Source organism: Triturus cristatus, chromosome 8 (assembly GCF_964204655.1).
Source record: "Triturus cristatus chromosome 8, aTriCri1.1, whole genome shotgun sequence".
NCBI classification, from domain to species: domain Eukaryota; kingdom Metazoa; phylum Chordata; class Amphibia; order Caudata; family Salamandridae; genus Triturus; species Triturus cristatus.
In genome coordinates this window covers 1,182,863,007-1,182,884,651 of record NC_140591.1, presented here as the reverse complement: position 1 = coordinate 1,182,884,651, position 21,645 = coordinate 1,182,863,007, and the positions used below count along the sequence as shown (strand labels likewise).

The window sequence follows — 21,645 nt, the reverse complement described above, 5'->3', positions numbered from 1 at the left end:
TTCATCACTGCTTTCAAATGTTTCAGTGCCACAGGAAACAAACAATCGCCAGTAGAGGGGAAAAAGTGGTGTAACTATGTTGAAAATGTTGATAATTTTATTTTTGCACATAATTTGGTAATTCTGATGCACACTCTGTGTGGAGGACTCTTATGCGGCCCAAGGAAGCAGATATGGTTACTTATGTTCTCTTCTAATCAATGTTTACAGCTGAAGGGCAGTGACCCTTTCTTTTAATTTAATGGTCAGAATGATGGATGCTGGCACACAAATACACTTATTACACTGTCACGGGGTTGCTGGTTACTTTTCATTAGTTCTGGGAAGTCGCAGACAACACTGTCATCGTACTTGTAGGGTTTCTCTTAAACAGACACTCTGGGGTTAACATTTCCATTTGTACGGTCTGAACCTCTGGGTTATTTTATATTTTTTGTTGGTGTAATGTAGATTAAAACTCAAATACAACAAATACGGGGAAATGAATATTGACATAGAGCGACCAAAGAAAATATACAAGATAGATAGTCGAGTACTTCTCAAGATTCACATTTGTGTTCAATGCAAATTAACTTATTAACAGAGGGTGAAATTTGTACCCAATGTATGTGAAACAAAGAAAAAGTGGCAGGGGAGCGAACAGTGCGCGAAAAGATTCAAGATACAGAAAACAGAGTTCAACTCATGTTTTTTTTAATTAATAGAATGGCTAATCAAGAGGAAACCATTTGCAAGCTTGCTGACAAAATACCAGACTGCCCACATATAGCCTTTCTTTATCGCTTTCAGAATTCCAGTCAAATTCTGTCAACCAGAAGACACTGCTTAAGTAGAACTTGAGGGAGACATCACAACTGACAGCTGTTGGCAGTCGGGCCATGCAACATTTGTATCCCAATTCTACCAAAAGTGTGTTTGCATGCTTGGGTTACAACTGCACTTTCTAGACTAGACAGCACTACTGCCATGTGCAGAGACTATAGAAATTATACACAAAGAATGAATATCTTTCTGATGGAAATAACAGCTCTTCTCACAACATCATACTTAGTAATAATGAGAGAACTTGGACAAAGCACTGACCTTTGAACCATGAAGATACTGTGGCTGTGCATTTGGTTGCTTGTCTCTTTGAAACTCCTGAGAAAATGGCAGCACAGTTCGAACAAATCTGAAGGAGAAATTGCATAAAATGTGAACATCATCATGTACACAGAATATGGAAAAAGATACATTTTGAATAACTGCCAGTGATGAAAATGTGATGCTTTATTTAACAAGGAATTGAGACGTTCCTTCTAAGTAGACATGTAACAATTGGATGTCTGAAGGCAAAAGCAACGAGTGAATTAACATCTCTGTAACTGAAACCTATCAGTAGAGGTATTTCAGTGATCTAGCCCTTAATGACAGCAAAAGAGATTTTGGATAGCGGTGGTGTCCTCACCTCTTCTCTGTTTGCTGGGTCAAATGTACAAGGTCCTTCTCTGCTAACTAGTTATTTTGTCAAGAACTTGGAAGTCCTGCTGGCTCAACAACTATTAGCGTGACCGCAGATCAACTCAGTTGTAAAAAAGTGCAATCTCCTGTTCGAGGTAGCAAAAGGAAAATGCTACTTACCAGTATGCATCTGTTCTTGGCATGTAGAGCTGCAGATCCTCAAACTTGCATTAGATGTTGGGCTTGGATGCTTGCACCTTGTTGTTGTCTTGGAAGAAGTCTTTGTTGTCACGAGATAGGGGACTCCTCCCTTGGACGATAGTGCGCATGGGCATCGACTCCATCCTTGTTTTTCGCCACGATGGGAAATGGAGTTAGTAGAAAGAAAAAGATGTCCATGTGTGTATATCTAAGTAAGATAGAACTGGAACAGATACAGGTCCCCGGGAGTTGGGTGGGTGTGTGAGGATCTGCAGCTCTACATGCCAAGAACAGATGCATACTGGTAAGTAGCATTTTCCGTTCGAGGCATATGAGCTGCAGATCTCACACTTGCATAGACTGTACAGCAGTATCTCCCCTAGCGGTGGTCACCTGTATCGGTTGCAGTAGTTTGAAAGAGAATTTTAAGAACAGCTTGGCCCACAGAAGCTTGCTGCTTGGCTTGCACGTCAACACAATAGTGTTTAGTGAAGGTGTGTGTTGTAGACCATGTTGCTGCCTTACAAATGTCTTCTAGGGGAATGTTCCCTAAGAATGCCATAGAGGCCCCTAGTTTACGTGTGGAATGCGCCCTAGGGGGAATTGTTAATGTGCATTTCGCTTTTTGGTAGCATATTTGGCTACATCTCATGATCCACCTTGCAATCCCAGCCTTGGAGATGAGATTACCCTTATGCGGCAGGGAGAAAGCTACGAACAGTTGTTTTGCGAAATTATTTGGTTCTGTCAATGTAATAAAGCAGGGCTCTTTTTACATCTAGGGTGTGTAGAGCTCTCACCGCTACGGAGTCCGGGTTTGGAAAAAACAGTGGTAACTCCACTGATTGGTTAAGATGAAATGGAGCAATGACTTTAGGAAGGAATTTTGGGGTTGTCCTGAGAACCACCTTTGTGCGATGTAATTGTAAGAATGATTCTTGTATGGTTAAATCCTGGATCTCACTTACTCTTCTAAGAGAGGTGATGGCAATAAGGAAAGCCACTTTCCATGTGAGGAACTGCAGTTCGCATTTATGTAAAGGTTCAAATGGGGGTCCCATGAGCCTAGTAAGAACAATATTTAGATTCCACACTGGAGAGGGTGGTAACCTAGGAGGAATGATTCTTTTGAGGCCCTCCATGAAGGCCTTAATTGCAGGGACTCTAAAAAGTGACATGTGTTGTCTGTTTTGCAGATAAGCAGCAAGTGCTGCAAGATGTAAACATATGGATGAATATGCTAGGTTAAATCTTTGCAAGTGCAGTAGGTAGCAAATTATATTCTGAATGGAGGCATCCAGTGGATCAATATGGTTGTTGGTGCAGTAAATGGCAAATCTTTTCCATTTTGCAGCATTGCAAGCTCTAGCAGTAGGGCGCCTGGCTTCTTTAATGATGTTCATACAGTCCGGTGGTAGGTTAAGGTAACCGAACTCTAGGACTTCAGGAGCCAGATCGCCAGATTCAGCTGACCTGGATCTGGATGTCTGATCTCTCCATGGTTCTGCGTTAGCAGGGATGGGGACAGGCGTAGTTTTTGGTGCAGAACTAGTGAGAGTTCCAACAGTGTTGTGAACCACGGTTGGCGTGCCCATGTGGGAGCTACTAAGATTAGTTTGAGAGACTGTTGTCGGAGCTTGCGAACCACTAGTGGAATCAGTGGGAGTGGCGGAAAAGTGTACTCAAATCTGCCTGACCAGTTCATCCAGAACGCATTGCCCTTGGACAATGGGTGTGGTAAACCTGGCGGCGAAGGATGGGCATTTTGCTTTTTCGTGTGTGGCGAACAGATCTATGTCTGGTTGGCCCCACATGTGGAAAAATTGTAGAAGAACTTGGGGATGTAGTTCCCATTCGTGAATCTGTTGTGTCTGTCAACTTAACAGATCCGCGATCTGATTGTGAACTCTTGGAAGGTGTTCGGCAAGCAGATATATATTTTGTGGGATGGCCCATCTCCAAATGTTCTGTGCGAGCTGGGACAGCTGCAGAGAGTGTGTGCCTCCTTGTTTTTGTATGTAGTACATGGCTGTAATGTTGTCCGTCCGGATCAGGACAGCTTTGTTTTGTACATGTACTTGGAATGTTTTTAAAGCTAGAAATATTGCTAGTAGTTCCAGGTGATTGATGTGGAGCAGTTTTTGTTGAGTGGTCCACTTGCCTTGGGTTGTATGTCCGAGGAGATGGGCTCCCCATCCTGTGAGTGATGCATCTGTCGCGAGTACTATCTGTGGAATAGGTTTGAGGAACGGCCGCCCTTTGGACAAGTTTTTTGTGTTCCACCACTGCAGAGAGCGATGTATGCGGCTGTCTACCAACACCAGATCTGTAAGTTGTTCTTGAGCCCGATTCTACTGATGTGCTAGACATTCCTGTAAGGGTCGCATTTGAAGTCTTGCATAAGGTACAATAAAAATGCAAGATGCCATCATGCCTATGAGTTGCATGAACACTCTGGCTTGGAGAGAATGTTGGGCTTGAAATTTTATGATGAGAGTTCGTATGCTGGCTATCCTGGTTGGACTGGGATATGCTAGAGCTTTGGAGGTGTTTATTGTGGCCCCCAGATATTGGTGTATATGAGAGGGCTGGAGATGCGACTTGGTGTAGTTGACCGTGAACCCCAAGTAGTGTATTGTTTGGATGGTTTGGTGAGTGTGTTGAACACATTGGTTGAAGGAATTGGCTTTTATTAGCTAGTCATCCAGATATGGGAAGACATGGATGTGTTGTCTTCTCAGGTGTGCTGCTACTATGGCAAGACATTTCGTGAATACCCTGGGTGCGGTAGTGACTCCGAAGGGAAGGACTTTGAACTGATAGTGTTGTCCGTCCACTACAAACCTTAGATACTTCCTGCGAGCAGGATATATGGGAATGTGGAAGTAAGCGTCCTTGTGATCTAGTGTGGCTAGGAAATCGCCTTGTTATAGCAGCGGGAGCACTTGTTGGAGAGTGATCATATGAAAATGATCTGAGTGTATATATAGGTTGAGGGGTCTGAGGTCGAGTATCGGTCTTAGAGTCCCGTTCTTTTTGGGGATTAGGAAGTACAGCGAGTAAACCCCTGTTCCTTGATGTTGTAAGGGAAAAAGGTTCTATTGCGTGCTTTTGAAGCAGTGAGAGAACCTCTTGTTTTAGGAGCGTGAGATGCTCTGTGGACATTGGACGCTGCTTGGGTGGTATGTGTGGGGGGGGTAGCTGTAAGTTCCAGGCAGTAACCATACTGGATAATCTGTCTTACCCACGTGTCTGTTGTGATGGAATTCCAGACAGGTAGGAACTGTGATAATCTTCCCCCGACTGGAGTGGAATGGTCTGGGGGAAGCGGAGGGAAGTCACTGTTTTGTAGAGGGGAGGTGCGAGTGTTATTACCTCGGCCTCTTCCTTTATTGTTATTCCCTCTGTATCCGCCTCTAAAATATCCTCTACTGGGGGATGTCTGTGTAGTGGTTTTAAACGAAGATGAGGTGTCTGCTCCAATGTTTTTGGAGGCTTCTCTATAGAAGGAGCGACGGAAGGAGCTACGTGTTTGTAGAGACTGTAACGCTCCCATGGACTTAGCAGTCTCAGTGTCTTTCTTCATTTTTTCGAATGCAGTTTCTACAGCCGGGCCAAAAAGTTGTTCTTGGTTGAACGGCTGGTTGAGGATGGTAGTCTAGACCTCCTGCTTAAAGCCTGAAATGCGCAGCCAGTCATGGCGTCTAAGGAGTACACTGGTATTGATGGATCTAGAGGCAGTGTCTGCAGCGTCAAGTGCGCATTTAATTGATGCGCTCGAAATTAGCTTGCCCTCTTGTATGAGATCATTTGTTTGGGTTTTACATTGGTTAGGCAAATGCTGTAATAGGGTTTCCAGTTGGTCATAGTGGGCCCTGTCATATCTAGCCAACAGTGCTTGCGTGTTGGTTATGCGCAAGTGATTGGCTGCCTGCGGAGCTACCCTTTTGCCAGAAGCGTCCAGTAATTTGGATTCTTTATCGGGGGGTGGCGCATCCAGGGAGGATTGTGAGTTGGCGCGCTTTCTAGCGTTGGAAACTACTAGAGAATCCAAAGGCAGCGGTCCCCTAATGTAAGCAGGGTCTTCAGGGGCAGGTCTATATTTTTTATCGATTCTAGGGTTAAGAATCCTGGCATGTACGGGATCTTTGAACATTTCAGGGGCATGCTTAATGACTCTCTTGATCATTGGCAATATTTGCACTGTCTTTTGGGATGGTTCGAATGTATCCAAAAGGAAGTCCTCCTCTGCTGTGTCTGAGTGCATTGTGACGCTGTGGTAAACAGCTGCTCTATTAAGTAATTGTCCAAAACCAAGATTATCATCTGGGGTAGATTTTTTTGAGGGGTATGGCTGGGGGCTTGGGTGGTCTGGTAGATCTGTTGGGACAGGGTACTCCCAATCATCTTGTGGTGGATCGTCTGGATCTGTGAACGGGACATTTGGGTCACCACCCACCCCTAGGTCATCACCATCATCATCATCATCATCATCTGGAGGTGGTGTATGTGGTGGAGAAGTTACAGGCAGAGGTGGTGTAATAGATTTAGGGAGAGGAGGTGGGTTAGAAGGAAGTACATGAGAAGAAGGAGGCATAGGTGATGTAGCAGAGTCCTTCTTCACAGGCACTGGAGGGATAGGTGCGGTGTGTAACTTCCTCTTTTTGCATGGCACAGCAGTGACATGTCCTGTTTCAGGGTTAATATAAATCTTTTTCTGTCTAGGATCGACAGGATCCAGATGAAAAAGTTTATTTTCTTTGGGAACCGCCTTCGGTGCCGATTTTTTCAGTTCCGAGCAGGGCGGTGTTGGGTTTTATGGTCTTTGGCCTTAGGAGGCGTGGTAGAGTCCTTAGGCTTTTCTTTTGGTTCCGAGGATCTTGGTTTCGTAGCGGAAGCTGGATCTTTAGGCTTGGAAGTGTTTCGAAGCCGGCTTATCCACGTACCTCGATGTTTTCGGGGCCGATTTGTCTTTGGAGGTGGAAGGTGTCGGAACCGATTTCGGAGCTGAGTGTTCCTTTGGCTTCGGTGCCGAAGGCGCCGGCGGGACGATTACATGAGGTTTGCTCGGTCCCGAGCTACCGGAAGGTTTGTCTTTTTTCTTCGGAGCCGGGCCCGGAGGCGGGGCTTTTGAAGTGCGTTTTCGATCGCGACTGGGGCCAACAGGCGAAGTCTTGACTAGTGCCTTCGGTTTTGGTGGTGTTGGGGCAGGGGCAGTAGTACTCACTCGTTGGCCAGGAGTGATGGGGTCGTCTGAGTCATCAGCCTCACAAACACGATTTTGAGATCTTCGGAATCCTCTTCCGGGACATCCGGGCCTTCGTCAAAGATGTCCTCTGGTTCCAGAGCTGATCTCTGCGCCATGATGTGACGTCGAGCCCTTCGATCTCGAATAGTCTTCTTCGATCGAAAGGATGCGCAGGCTGGACAGCTGGACTCGTCGTGTTCAGGTGATAGGCACAGGTTGCAGACTTTGTGATGGTCACTGTGCGGGAACTTTGCTCCACACTGGGGGCATTTCTTGAATGGCGTCCTTTCCATGAGCCGTAGGCCTTATGGCGTGGATAGGCCCAGCGGCCCTCGTCAACGACCGGAATCGAGCCGATGAAAGGCACGTCGAAGATGAAGATGTTTGATGTGAATCCGAAGAGTTTCTGGAAGTTTTTGCGTGGCGAAAAAGTTTGAAATGAAGATTTCGAACCGGAGCGCAATAGTTGCATCCGAACCCAATGGCGGAAAAAAACAATCTAAGGATGGAGTCGATGCCCATGTGCACTATCGTTCAAGGGAGGAGTCACCTATCTCGTGACTACAAAGACTTCTTCCAAGACAACAACAAGGTGCAAGCATCCGAGCCTAACACCAGATGGCGATCTGATGCAAGTGTGAGATCTGCAGCTCATATGCCTCGAACAATATTTTACCATTTATAGGACCTCTCTACCAAAGGCACTAAGGTATGGTGAATCCACAACCTGACTGCAAATTTAAGATACTTGTGCCTGGATATTGAGCCATAAAAGCCGAGGGTCCAAGAACAGTAACCGTCATATAGTTTAGAAAAACTTGTCATGGAGATTACTAATGAAACTTGGCAAGGAAAAGATCAGAGAGAGGGTGAAAGCTGTGTACTTCAAGAAATGTCCAAACACTACAGCAGAAGCAATACACAGAAAGCAAAGTTTCCTCACTTGTTTAAGTGGTATCACTACATATAGATAACCAAATAGGACCAGGCACCAGAACTTAATTGGAGCAGGTGGTTGCTGGTGGGGCCCACTGGTACTCATTACGACTCATCAGACTTTAATCCAGAGCATGAGAGAGAGAGAAACACAAAAGGGGGAAAGAAAGAGGAAAAGGAAGACGGAAAAACTGTGACAAAGGGAAAAAGCAGCGATAAAAAAAAAAACCTGCAACAGTGAGATAAAGAGGCAGGGACTGTCTGGTGGATTAAAGAGGCATGAGGTGGAATCAACACTACACCACCTTGATATTCAAAACCCCGAAATTCGATAGTGCCCGCCGCGGGCTTCTGACCAAAACTTTGGGCCCCAGCTCTTATTATTTTACATTACAAATTAAGCAATGCCTGATTCAATCTGCCAAGGCAAAGGCATGAACTAATGATTTTGGTAGAGAGAGAATAAGAGTGACTATACCTTAAAGACCACCAGGAATTCTAAACAACCTAAATCGACTATTTCATACGCTAGCAATAACTCCTAGAGCCGTGGAGATCCACCGCTCTACTAAAACAAACCTTGGATACATTCACAGCGAGAACTTCACTAATCACTTCATACGGCTAAGAGAAAGGTATGAACAACCATCAACTGCCAACACATTAGTAATGTTCCAATTTCGTGACAATACTAGAGGTGGAAATATTTAGAATCGTCATATATAACAATATCAGGGACATATTTTAATTAACATAATGTGCTTGAAGTACCTGATGTGCCCCCCCTCCCAATGCGGCTTTCCATTGTGATCAATACATTATTTGATCCTGCAGCAAAGTGCCTGACATTCCATTTTACAGGAGACCCTCCTCCATTCCCATGAAATTAGAAAGTCCAGCCGTTGGCTTTAAGCACAGAACATATGGTGCTGTAAATAATATAGATAATCTGGTAGTCTGGCTTCCCTTGGTAAGCTCTAAAGCTTCGCTCAACAGAGTGGTTTGAAAGCATTTCATCCACCAAATTAAGGCTCTTTGCACCAGGGTGGCGTAACAGAAAGAGGACAAATTCTTGTAGAAAAATAAATATCAGTTTGAAAGCATAATTTTAATTTCAAAGGCAGATATTTACAAAGTAACACGAAGTAAACATTGAAAAAAAACTTGCAAAAGGACTGTCGTTCAATTTTCTACAACAACAATAATGAAAAGCTACAGAAAAGACATACTGTGAAATTGAAAATGCCACAAACAGGTGGAAGCAGAGGCAAACCGTCTCATTTGATGTATCTGGCTCTTGAATAGAACAGTCACAGCTAAAACCATGCACATGGCTCTCCCCTACATGGAGTACAGAGGCCAGAGATCTTTGAATAGACTGCTTGTACATATTCAATAGGGGATAAAGCTCTTTGGCTAGTACAGAGATGGGTGCCCCTGCCACAAAAGAAAAGGCTGTGAACAAAAAATGAAATACAAAAGCAATTTTCTGCTACACACTGTTTAAAAGGCAGAAACCCGTACACCTTCACGAGAAGCTGACCACCTACACCATTAAAGCTATCAAATTGACTAGGAAGGCCAGACTGCTTAGGTCAGCCAATGACAACTGTTCACTTCAGTGGAACGCCAAAAATGTTAATGTCCCTCAGCACTGGTAGCCATGCACTACAATGATCCCTTGCAGGAATTGAGATTGTTTACTTTTTCACAATAAGCAATACAGCACATTTTATATAATTACTGGACAAACCAGTCTTAACTAAAAAAAAAAAAATTTTTTTAACTAAAACGAATCAAATAAATCACAACCACACAGACAAACAGATGAAAATCCGAAATGTGTTTGCAAAGGGCACCAATACTCCAAATGCACTATTTTACCATACAGAGTGCATTATATAGATGCTGGCAACATAAAATAGAGCCATACACAATACATTAATGTATCTTACTGTTCTCACCATAAAGCCCAGCAGCAAAGTACAAATTGCGATTCAAATGAATTATTAGACTATTAAAACATAAATATCAGCATCATTCACGCATTTGTTTGACAGAATGCAGTACCACACTTTGAGAAACAAAAATACAAACGCAAGTAAGAACCGATACCAGAAACATAAAATGTGGCATTCGCTATTGCTCAGCTTATAACTCTGTATCAACCACCAAGTAGGTTACACAGCACACAAAAAATTGTAAACAAAAAATGTCAAGCCCTGAGTGAAGGCAAAGCCTCCAGTACCAAAACCATTAAATTCGATGTACATATAAATGCTGCCTGCTGCACTGTGATCCTTTTATCAGCGGAAGCTAAATCTGCAAGTGTCCTAGATTTAGAAAATACTCATTTCTGATGACGTCGTTTTATAATTGCTTAGCAATGTCTCTATGGCAATGAAAGGTTTCTCTCACCATGCGGGCTGGTTGCAAGCATTACCTTCATCCTACACTATCCATTTTTGTTTTATCTGTATGGCAGCAAGCCGGTCAGCGGGAAACTGAAGGCACCAGTCACAAAAGAAGGGCGCAATGGCAGGATTTTTATTTTGTCTAGGCCACAAAACCTCTTACACAGCAGTTAAACCTGGGTGTCCTTGCAACTGAAACCTATGGAACAGAGGATTTGTTGAATAGGACAGTGGTGGAGGCCTCAGTTCCAGGGGCTCACTGGATTCTAGCTCTCAGAGATGAATGATTAAACAAAGCAATGTTAGTTGTACCGGGGTCGCCCTCTATGCAGAAGGAAGTCCATGTTAAACTTAGATGCACTTGGCTCTGATTGCAACTCACTGCGGCGGAGAAGGGTCCATCCCCAGGGAACACTGAGTTTACAGGATCATTTGCAAATTTAAAGAGGACTGGACCAAGTGAGCTAATGCTCCAAGAGTACATTCTGTGTAGGGCAAGGCATTTTCCCCGATGAGGGCAACTTCAAATGATTTCCATTTCAGAACTCTCGCTCCACTGTCATACGTGAAGCGGAGCTACTCAAAGTTACATTGAGGTATTCCTCCCGATGTTAATGTATGAAGTGGGGGCCTTTTTGATAACTGACCACTGAAGTTAGGAGTTTGCAAATGATTAAAGGCAGAGCGAGTGGTACGTCCTTGATTACAGTCCAGGAGGGTCAGCGGTCTCCTTTCGATTACACAGAGGGAAGTAAGGGTCCTTTCTAATTTCCCTGTAGGTAGCAAGAAGTCCTTTAAGGTGAATAATGAAGACAAGTGTCCCATTCACGCCCAACTACATTGGGGCAGGCCATGCTGTGAGTGGTGAGGCACCTCTGCACAATTTGTCTGAGGGAGGAGATGGAGCCAGCTGTACAAGGGGTTTTAATATTCAAAAACCTCCAAAATCAGTAAAATAGAGTGTTTGCAAATGCTAAAACTCTGTTTCCACTCTATTTCCAAAATACTAAATACTTTTTGTGATTTGGAGAAGTGTTTCGAATCGCTAAATGTTTGCAACTGGATACTCTTTCGGTATTTGGCAGATGCGTGTTGTAGGCATCCCTTCCAAATACCGAATTGGTATGCTATGTATCAAAGTTTTGCTACTGAAATCCCGTTGAAAAACATTGATATTTTTTCTACACCTCAAAGGAGGTCATTCCCAAAAGGGAACGGGTAGTGAAGGTCCACAGGATCACTCCCTCTTAAACAAATCAAAAAAAGAAACTTTTCTTTTTAAATGTAGTCCTATTTTCTTAAAGAAAAACGGGCTGCATTAAAAAAAACCAAAAAAAAAAACCTTAGCAATAAAAATAAAAAAAACCTTTGCTTTATTAAAAAGCAATCCTAGACTTATTAGTCTGCTGACCACGGCAGAGCACCCATCCCTATGCTGGCAGAGAAGCGAAGTGGAAGGCAATTTGCAACCTGCCTCATTGACATTCATGAGGCAGGTCAAAATGCGACCCACTAAAATGTGGTTTTTGAGAACCAACCTATTAGTACACAACACAAATTGTGATCAGTATTTTGCAACAAGTGTTTAGTACTTCTGGCCCCTAGTTCTTCCAGACCAGACCATGGCTAGTAAGGGGTCACTCTCTAATTACACTCTGGGTGACAAATGGTCTCTTCCCTGATTTTACCATAGGAGATCCATAGTTTCACCTCATTTACATTTTAGATATTTGGGTAATTCCGTAATTGCACAGTGGGACATAATGGTTCTCTCGGCCTTTACACAGCAAGATATCATAATCTTCTCCATGATTGACAGGGCACGTCCTAGTGCTCTCCTTGATTACATAGTGGGACTTCATGGTTCTCTCCGCCATTACATAGTGGGATGGCATGATTCTCTCACTGATTATATAGAAAGCCGCTGTGGTTCGCTCCCTGCTTAGACAGTGCAGTTTAATGATTCACTGATCAGTGGGATCTTCACCTGCCATTTTGCTTATTCACCTACAGGGAAATTTAACAGAAAGGAGTTGGGCTCAGTTCCTTTGAACTTCTGTTTGGGTACCAAGTGCATAACCCCTCAACTCAGTCATAATGAACTTCTAAGTCACCCCAGAAGTATGTAATGGGCTATATGACTGGCATCAAGAAGTTGATAGCGGAGTACATGAGTCAGGCAATAAAAAACTTCCAGGCAAGCCAGGAGTTAATGAAGGAGTGGTATTACCAGACAGCAACACTGATTGGGTGCCAGGAGAGTCAGCAGGTATCCGTGCTGAAGCCAATTTGTCCAGGAGCTTTGGAAAATAAGTGGTCTAGGGCATACAAGGTAGTACAGAGATGTCTTGGGTGAACTACTTGGTGAAGAACCAAATATGAGGTTCAATACCTCTGGAGAGATGTTACCATGGACATTCTGGCAATAACATAGGAGGTTATAGACAGTGACCCATTTCCTAACTTATTGTACGGAGATGAGAAAGATGGTTATGCAGAAGGGGTGCTGTTCGCCACCGAACTGACTCCTAAAAAGTAAGAAGCATACACAAAGGTACTGGGGTGATTTTCCCACCTCTTCCAACAGATGCCAGGGTTGACATCAGTCTGTGTGAATGACATGGATATAGGGGACAGCTTGCCTGTGAAGAGCAAGATATATAGGAGGTCAGAATGGATTCAAGAGTGCTTCAAAGCAGAGATTGGTAAGATGTTGGATGTGGGCGTGATTGAGCATTTCCGGGGTCCTAGAACAAATCCAGTTGTGCTGGTACCCAAGTAAGGGTTCACAGACCCTCACTTTTGTGTGGACCGCCACTCCCCTAATGTGGTTACCAAGACTGATGCATAACAGATTCCATGAGCTGATGAGTGGTTGGATCGACTGGGTAATGCCCGCTTCTTTAGCACCTTTGATCTGACCAGTGACTTTTGGCAGATTGCATTGGCACCTAGTGCCACAAAGAAAACAGCATTTGCAGTATCAGTGGGCTTGTACCAGTTTAAGGTTATGTCGTTTGGGCTTAAGAATGCTCTTGCCACTTTTCACTCCTTGATGAATTATGTTCTGTCAGGGCTTTGCGAGTTGTGTAGCCCACTATCACTGTGCAGGGGGCCACTGGGCAAACAGGGACGACTGGTCCTCATCCCTGGGGCTGGGGTCGTTGTTGCCAGTGCTGTTCTGGAATCTGTCCTGCAATGGCCCGGCAAACCGGGCCAAGTACAATCCCTTCAACACTTGACTCTCAGTGGTAACAATGCCTAGCAGTCACAGGCTTCTCAGGGACGCAGGGTGTGGGTGCATCACGCTCAGCACAATAACCGATTTACTAACCCAGTGCATATCTTTTTATAAAAGAAAGCACTCCAATACACTTGAAAATGAAATCGAAACACTACAAAATTCAGATATGAATAATCATTGGTGCAGGGTGACTGTATCCAGGATTCAAGGTCCCCCTTCCTTGTGGTCCCGACCTTCCCCTATCTCAAGGTAGTATGTGTGGAAGGTTTCAGACACGTGCAGTGCTACGCCTCTCATGCAGAAATTATGACCTCCATTCTTCAGTCTTAGTCCCAGTGTGAAGCCTCTTCTTAAAGCAAGTCGTCCTTGCCCGATGCAGTCGGGGCACGGCACAGGTCAGTTCCCACCTCTATTCTCAGAGAGGAAATCATGCCAGCTGTACTGGCACTCTGGTGTCCGACCCGCAGCAGATGAGGGGACCGCTCCTCAAAGGTTGTCTGGCAGCAGGCTCTGTTGTTGCTGGTAGTCTCCACTGCATTACAGGCCATCTACAGGGTGCAGAGTGAGTCAGCAGGGTCTGAGGTCATGGGGCCACCGCAGACTTTTCTCCCGGTGCTGGTGGCGCAGCTCTGAGACAAGACACATATCTTGGGTCAACAGCTTGGGCCACGAAAGTCTGGGCAGTCGATGGAGCACTGTAGTATGCTCCGGCAGCACTATAAACTTGCATAGGCTAAATCTGCTTGAAGGCACAATAGTTCCAGAAATAGCATCACAGTGTGTTCAGGCCCACTTCAAGTCAGTGCCACTGGGTAGCCATGTTTACGGCCACTGTGCACAGTCTGCTTGGGAGCACTTCAGTTGAGTGCCACGAGCTAGCCACATTCAGGGTTACAATGGCGCAATACACTTGGGCACATTTCAGGACAGTGCCACAGGTTAGCCGCTTTAGCTAGAGAGTCAATGCTTCAGTCCAGGAGCAGGCTGGTCACTCTCTTGAGTCTCTGGCAGAAGGATCCTCGGCTCCAGGGTCAGGTGCTTCTGTTCACTCTGGTAGTTAGCTCCTTCTGTAGGGCTGGATCAGCGTTCTGGTGTTTCAGGGCAGGGGACAGCACTTACTTCCTCTGGGAAGCCAGCTATATGCAGCCTCTAGCTATTGTTGTGCACCAGTCCACCAGAGCACCTGCTTCTTTGTTCAAAGAAAACTTGGAACTCGAAGCACAAGAGGGTCAACAGCTTTCCATTTTATACAGGTACAATAGACCAGGGAAGTATATGCACTTTCAGAACCGGTTTGGGTAGGTTCTTCTCTCATTCTTCTTTTCCAGACTGCCTTCCAGACACAGCCTTTGTGTACAGTGAGGCTCCTCACAGCAGGGTCGCCTCCAGTTTGGAGCAACCACAATAGATGCACAAAGAGGTGTGAAGGTTCTACACCTGGCTATCAACAGCCACAACTATCAATGATCAGTTAAGAGACATAAAAAGGCTGGCCTCACCTAAAGGTCTCTTTTCACTGCAAACAACTGAAACTGCAGTCCCACCCTTTGCCCCACCATCTATCAAATGGCAGTGATAAGGAAGTCTAATCATAAGCTCCTTGCAGCAAAATAACCTAACTGAATTTCAAAAGGGAGGCCCATCGACCCTTTACCCACTCTGGTATCTAGGACTCCTCTTTTCAGCTTCTGAAATGTCAGCAATAAACATCCAATGAATGGGAAACAACCTCACCTCTATCTTGTGTACATGCGTAGGACAGGGGCTTCCAAACTGGAACCTAAAGGCCTTCTTTACTCTGGTCCACTCATAAATGCTATGACTGCAACATGCAGGCCACACACATGCTGTCATGCAAACATGCACTGGGATGTTAACGCTAAGGTCTGGTTTAGCGTGTAGCAGAGAAGCTTTACACCTGCGGGTCATCAGGCCTTCTCTCTTGTGACACAGATAAAAAGGGTGTGGTAACAGCTCTTGATTTAAAAAACATGGTACAATGAAACTAATGCTCTACATACTCAACCTCTGAAAGGGACATGTGTCCACTGTCAAAGAAATAAAGGCTAGGTGGGGCAGTCTACTGTAGTTTGCGCTGGGCATCAGTTGAGCAAAAGAAAGGTCCACCAGCTGCTTACAAAGATCCAGTCTTTGCTAGAGTGGGTAATACTTACAATCCAGACCCAGGTGAGAGCCTTTTTAGGAGAGCCTTTTGCAGGAAGTTTTTGACTGTGTGTCCACAGTGGCACCCTTAACAGCCGTGACATCTAAGAAGCTGTCTAAGAAAGTGATTTGAACTAAGGAGCATCAGAAGACTTTCTCAAGGACCTGAAGACAGCACTATGCAATGCTGCTGTGCTGAAGTCAACTGACTATGGCCATCTCTTAAATCGTACAGACTGATGCCTCACACAGTAGTTGGAGCAGTTCTGGCTAAACTTGATGACAAAGGCAGAGAGTGCCCAGTGGCATTTATCAGTCTGCTTCCAAAGGAACAGAACTGAGCTCCCACTAAAAAACAGAATGCTTTGTGATAGTGTAGCCTTTAATGAGGTTCCAGCCGTACTTGTTTTGTACCAAGTTTCTGATCAAGACCGCTCATAAACCACTCACGTGGTTGATGAGGATGAAGGGTGAGAATATCAATTTGCTTAAATGATATATCTCACTATAAGGCCTAGATTTTGCAGCAGAACACACAGCCAGAATGCACCATGAGAATTCAGATAAGAGTTTTCCACCACTTTTGAAGATCCAACACCCGGACTGCTGCAATGATGGAGTAAGGTTCCAGACTGTCTGATGTGGCAGGGGCATCGGGCTGGGTGGGAATATCCCATAGATGGTGCATGGCATGCATTCCTGCCCAAAGTAAAGCAACTGTGTGTCAAATAGGTATACTGACTTTTTACCGGCCATACTTAGACACTAATGGTTCAGTGACCTGGTAGAACCAGCCTGCTCTCTTTTTTCAAGAAAACAAACCCACTCTAGTAAAAGTTCAGCTTCAATGTAGCTACCAGACCCTTGCAATGACGTACAGTGTTGATGTGTGTACATTGCTCAAGGGGTGCCAATACAGGAAAGCGACTCTGTGTTCAATAGGAGTATGTTTGCTGTGAGCAGCAAACCTATTTTTTATGGCCCGCTGATTAAACATTGGATATGATGGGGCATAGCTAGAGCTTACCCAGACAGTGGAAGTGCATTGCTTGCATTCCTGTGGCTGGAAAATGGAGACACATACATTCAAGTGAGGGTAGATGGAGACCGAGCTACCCTTAAATATTCTATGAAGAACTTTTCCAAAGGCTTTCCTGACTAGTGGGGATTCGGCAGAGTCGTTGTTAAATCTTGGCAGGATTCTAGACAGGGCCCTCCTTTTATCTGTCCCAAAGTTCTACTTTTGAAAGACTAATGACAGGAATAGGGCAGTCTTCACACTTCAATGCAGCCAGGTTTACAAAACTCCAGCTTGGAGTCTGCATCCTCACTACTTGTTGCAAGAGCCACCACCTTGCACAAAGGATGCATGTGCACTACAGCCAGAAAAATCACATTTGAAAGGACCCACCTCAAATTGGTTCCAGGACCTTAGACACAGAATCCAGATCCCCTGTCTGAAAATGGAGTAGAAAATGGGAGCTTAAACTACCCAACTTTGCCATCCCACACAGCATGTCTTGCTACTATATATGTGCCGCACAGATCAATCATGCATACACACACTTGATATGCATATGGGATGCAAGAGCCAGTGTCTCTATAAAGCCTCTAAGTAGAAACTTTATGCCAGTGGGGTCGGTAGGCCGCACTCCACCTACAGCAGAAAAAAGGTCTGCTCAGAACTATTAAGCCGCAAAGAACGGTACACTGCTACCACTGCCTCATGCCAGTTCTCAAACTCATGGACACCTGTCCAATATCAGTAAAGAGGGCCCATTCAGCTCAAAGAACAGGCTCTGGATCTTGGCTTTACCATGGACAGGCCCCGGCCTCAGCACCCACACTAGTCTAACATGTTAGTTAGGTAAAAAATAAGATCACTCAGTGCTGGGGTGTATGCTAGATTACCATGCAGTAGACATTCTCATCCCAGCAGAGTGTTTCTGGTCAAGCAGGAGAGCAGAGAGACAGTTGTTCTGAGCGAGCAGGACAGCATACCTGTCAACAAGTGCAACTTTCAGAGAGATGGAGATTTGGAGATACACTCCACAGAAGTACTTTCACTCGTCAATTTTAAGATCAACATTTTTTTTGAACTGTCACTGAAATGCAGTGTTTTATAATTCTGCATGCTCAAAATGAAAATGAAGAGAAACTTTCACGTTACACTCCAAAATTACACTCATATTCCTTCCAAACTATGGTGTTCATATTTTTCACCAAAACAAATGATGGTGCAGCTATTTTATCCATTCTACCTTCTAATATAATCCCTTTTCTAAGAGGGTTATGAATAGACGTATAACAATTTTCAAAAACAAACAAATGTATGCTGGGTTTAATTTTTTGAAGTCTGCCACATAAAAAGAATACAGTGAAGAATTTTGGAAAGTGAACTAGTGGGAGATGTTGGCGCTAATGGGGGAAAACATGATATCTCATTGGTAAAAAGTTATGAAGCGTGTTTGAATTTGGACTTAACGCAGGGTCATCCCAAATTTATTATGACTTTTTGCTAAACCCTATTTTGCTGGCTATAGACTTCTGTGCACTTTACTCCAGCTAACCAGTGGCCTAGGTTGGTTGCTGTCCTTATGGACAGAGGTTTATCTAGGTCGTGGACAGACTTCTGACTTAGGGAGCAGAATGGGTCACATGACTTTGTTGGGCATGGTGGTACAATCTGTATACTGCAATGCACCTGTGAGCAAGCTAAGGTTAGGAGCCTCACAGGCAGATGCAGAGAAGGGTTCACCATGGGCCAATACAATGGTGCCAGAGGGGTACAGAGGGGCATAAACAGACAAGTGCCACTGCAGAAGAGGCAAACTGCGCATGTTCTATCGCCTAAGCAGAGACTGCCATTAAAGTATTATTAGTCTACCCAAGCTTTTGGCTGGGTGGTGGGGCTGTAACGAAAGCCTGTCTGCATGGTTTCTACAGGGACAACCAAATTTGTTTTCTCTTTTTCCAACCCCTATTTTTGCTGGCTATAGGACTCTGTGTACTTTACCCCAATCAACCAGTGGATAACTGTTGTGCTCCTCCTTTCAACATGGTAAAATTGATATACTACGCATTGACATATTTAGCTTACCTATTAGTCTTTAGTATGTGGTACCAAAGTGGACTGCAGTATATACTGAGCCATCTACTACAGTGACAGCATAAACATGACTGCAGGCCTGCCAAAAGTAGCCTGGAGGGCGGTCAGTAAGGAATCTGTGGCTAGATCCTGTCTCTACCAGATAAGGCATTACCGAAGGTTAGTAAATTATTCATCTGCTAGAGACATCTAGCCGCAGATTCCTTATCTTTGAATTAGATAACCAAGCAATACCATCCGCTGAGGAGGGCCTGCGAACTGGTCCATGATAGATCCCGGACTAGGACTAGCCAGCATTTATAAGAGAGTGAGAGAGAGAGAGAGAGAGAGAGAGAGCGCGAGAGTGACTGGCTGTCAGAAAGGTTGGTGAGGAAGAAGACACCATACCGGAAATATTGTAGAAAATATGGGAAAAGGCACACACAGCAGAAGAATAAGGATGGGTTAGAAGAACACTTCTGGTAATTACAACACAATAGAGCATTCCCAATGGCAACCGGACCATTAGTTGATGGGGCTGAAGGCCAAGGATAATGGAATGCGTGCTTGTAGATGGAAGCGGGGTGGGGGATGGGGGGTGCTGCGTGCAATTTGTGTGGTCATGGTGGGTGGGACGATGTGACAGTGGGTGCAGGCGAAAGTTCCTTCTGTGTCTCATGGGGATGTGCATCCCAGGTATAGAGATGGGAAGAATGCCGCAGAGTAATGTAGTGTGGACGGAAGAATCAAAGTTTGTGGTGCTGGGCGCGGTCCAGGCATGGACAGGTGCAGACGGGAACAGAGAATTATCTTCTAATTGCTGGTACCTCTAACTGTCTAGAACAATCAGTGTTTTAAGGGAGTTGGCAGAAAGGCATTGAGGAATTTCCCCACCATCTCTTACTACTAGACAAGAGGCAAACAATGACACTGTCCTTCTGTTATTGGTGTTTCTATACCCACTCTAGAATATCTCTTCGGCAACTGTTGACGGTAGCTCTGTGATGGTCTCTGTTAGGTTGAGAGGGTGTGTGGAGAGGTGGTTTTAGTTTAGTACTTGCTGTATATTGAGGCCTGCGAAATGAGCCCCTTGGAGTAGCTTTGAAGAGCACCCATGGCTTTTGCCGTGTCTGTTATCTTTTTTTTTTTACTTCATCATTCGGTCAACTTGGGGTCCCAAGAGGGGTTTGCCATCGAAAGGCAAGTTGAGTAAATGTTGTTGAACCTCTCGTTTAAAGTCTGATACTCGCAGCCAGGGTGTCGCCTTATCAGTCCACTTGTGTCAACAGCGTCACGGGTACAGCGAATAGCTGCTTTGAAAACTGTCTTCCCTTCCACTACAAGTTCCTCACCCCTTTGTTTATATTGCTCTGGGAGATGTTTGAGGACATTGTGTACTCATCCCAGTGTGCATGGTCCTAGCTGAAGAGCAAACCAACAGAATTGGCAATTTTTCAATGGGACGCTGCTTGTACTGCTAGCCTCTTCTCCATAGTATCTATCTTTTTGCTCTCCTTATTTGGAGGGGGGAGTGTCTTATGTGCCCTATCCATTTGTATGCTCATACATGGTCTGAACTACTAAAGAATCCAATAGTAACTGTCCCTAGATGTAAAATGGATCATTTGCAGAGGCTTAATTTTTTTCTCAAACCGATTGGTGACAATTCTAGCATTAACAGGCTCATTACAGGACTCTGCTGAGGATTTTAGCATTCCCTTTAACATGGGAAGAAACAGGACCATGTGATATGTTCTAGAAAAGTCTCCAAAAGGAAGCCATCTACTTCCTTAAGGACGTCCATGCTCACCTTGCGGGAGGCGCTTGGCCTTCGTATGATCTTGTGATAGGAGATCATGTCATCTGGTGGGGATGGCTTAGCTGGATAAACGTTGGTATCCTTGTATCCCGGTCGGTTAATAGTGTAATTCTTTCATAGCTCTTCTGATAAACCAGGCTCATACAGTGCATCATTGGGGTGTGGCGGGTAGATTGGGCTCCCCCCACAAAAGAAGATTGAGGTAACTCCTTTAGGGAGTGCGTAGGAGGGGGTGATGGAGGAGATGGTGGAGCTTCAGGAGGAAGTGGAATAGGTGGAGGACTGGCGCTGCGATCCTGGTATTTTCTCTACTTTGGGGGATCTGGAGGATCCAAAGCAATCTCCTCTTCAAATGTTAACCTTCTTTTCTTAGGCAGAGTGTCTGTTCACTTTGTCAGAGCCTTGGATCCAATTCTTCATGTCTGGGGATAAATAAAAAAGCGTTTCTGTTTGGGCATGGAGCTCATCTTGTTCAGCATCATTTGATGCAGTAGAAGAGGCTCTTTTCAGCTCTGACTGGGCTCTCGGAATCAAGAGTTCTTTCAACATCGAAATGGACTGAGTTCTGGTACTCAATACTTGTTTCAACATTGAACTTGTCTTTGGTGTCTAAGTTGGTTTTGGAGCTGGTATCGGTTTCTTTGCCGCTACAGTCCTCAGTGTAGGAGCAGACACTGAAATGTCTTTTCGCCTCGAAGGCCTGTGCCGAAGGCAGTCTGTCTCAGCTCAGAAGCTTTTCTCAGTGCCGACCATGGCTTAAAGGCAGTGGTGTGCCCACTGAGCATCTGAGATCCAGGGCTAGAGGCCATGCCTTTACGGTGGGAGTGGTCGCCCTCAGCTCAAGACCGCTGTGCTGGGTTGAGGTGACCCTCAGAGGACACAGTGCTCAGTCAATATCTTTGATTTGCTGGAGACGACTCTGAGCTCTTCCTGCTCTTCTTCCTCAAACTTCGAGGAGAACCATGTCTCGACATTCGGAGACAACTGGGTAATCTCTTGTTCTGTTTGTCCAGACTTTTCCTCCTGTTGTGCCTTGATGTCCTCCTCCCCAAAAACTTCAGGGGTTTCCGGTTCCTGGTGCTGAATTCTATG

The 21,645-nt window shown here is 44.9% G+C and overlaps 1 protein-coding gene across 2 annotated transcripts in view; it reads right to left on the bottom strand.

Annotated features, from left to right (window-relative positions):
* CYFIP1 (cytoplasmic FMR1 interacting protein 1) overlaps positions 1-21,645 on the bottom strand; it is a 517,233-nt gene that overhangs the window by 202,263 nt on the left and 293,325 nt on the right. For both annotated transcript variants that reach the window (XM_085622863.1, XM_085622862.1), the window contains exon 23: positions 1,084-1,171. In XM_085622863.1, coding sequence (XP_085478989.1) covers positions 1,084-1,171 — 88 coding nt within the window. The remainder of the gene's footprint in view (positions 1-1,083; positions 1,172-21,645) is intronic.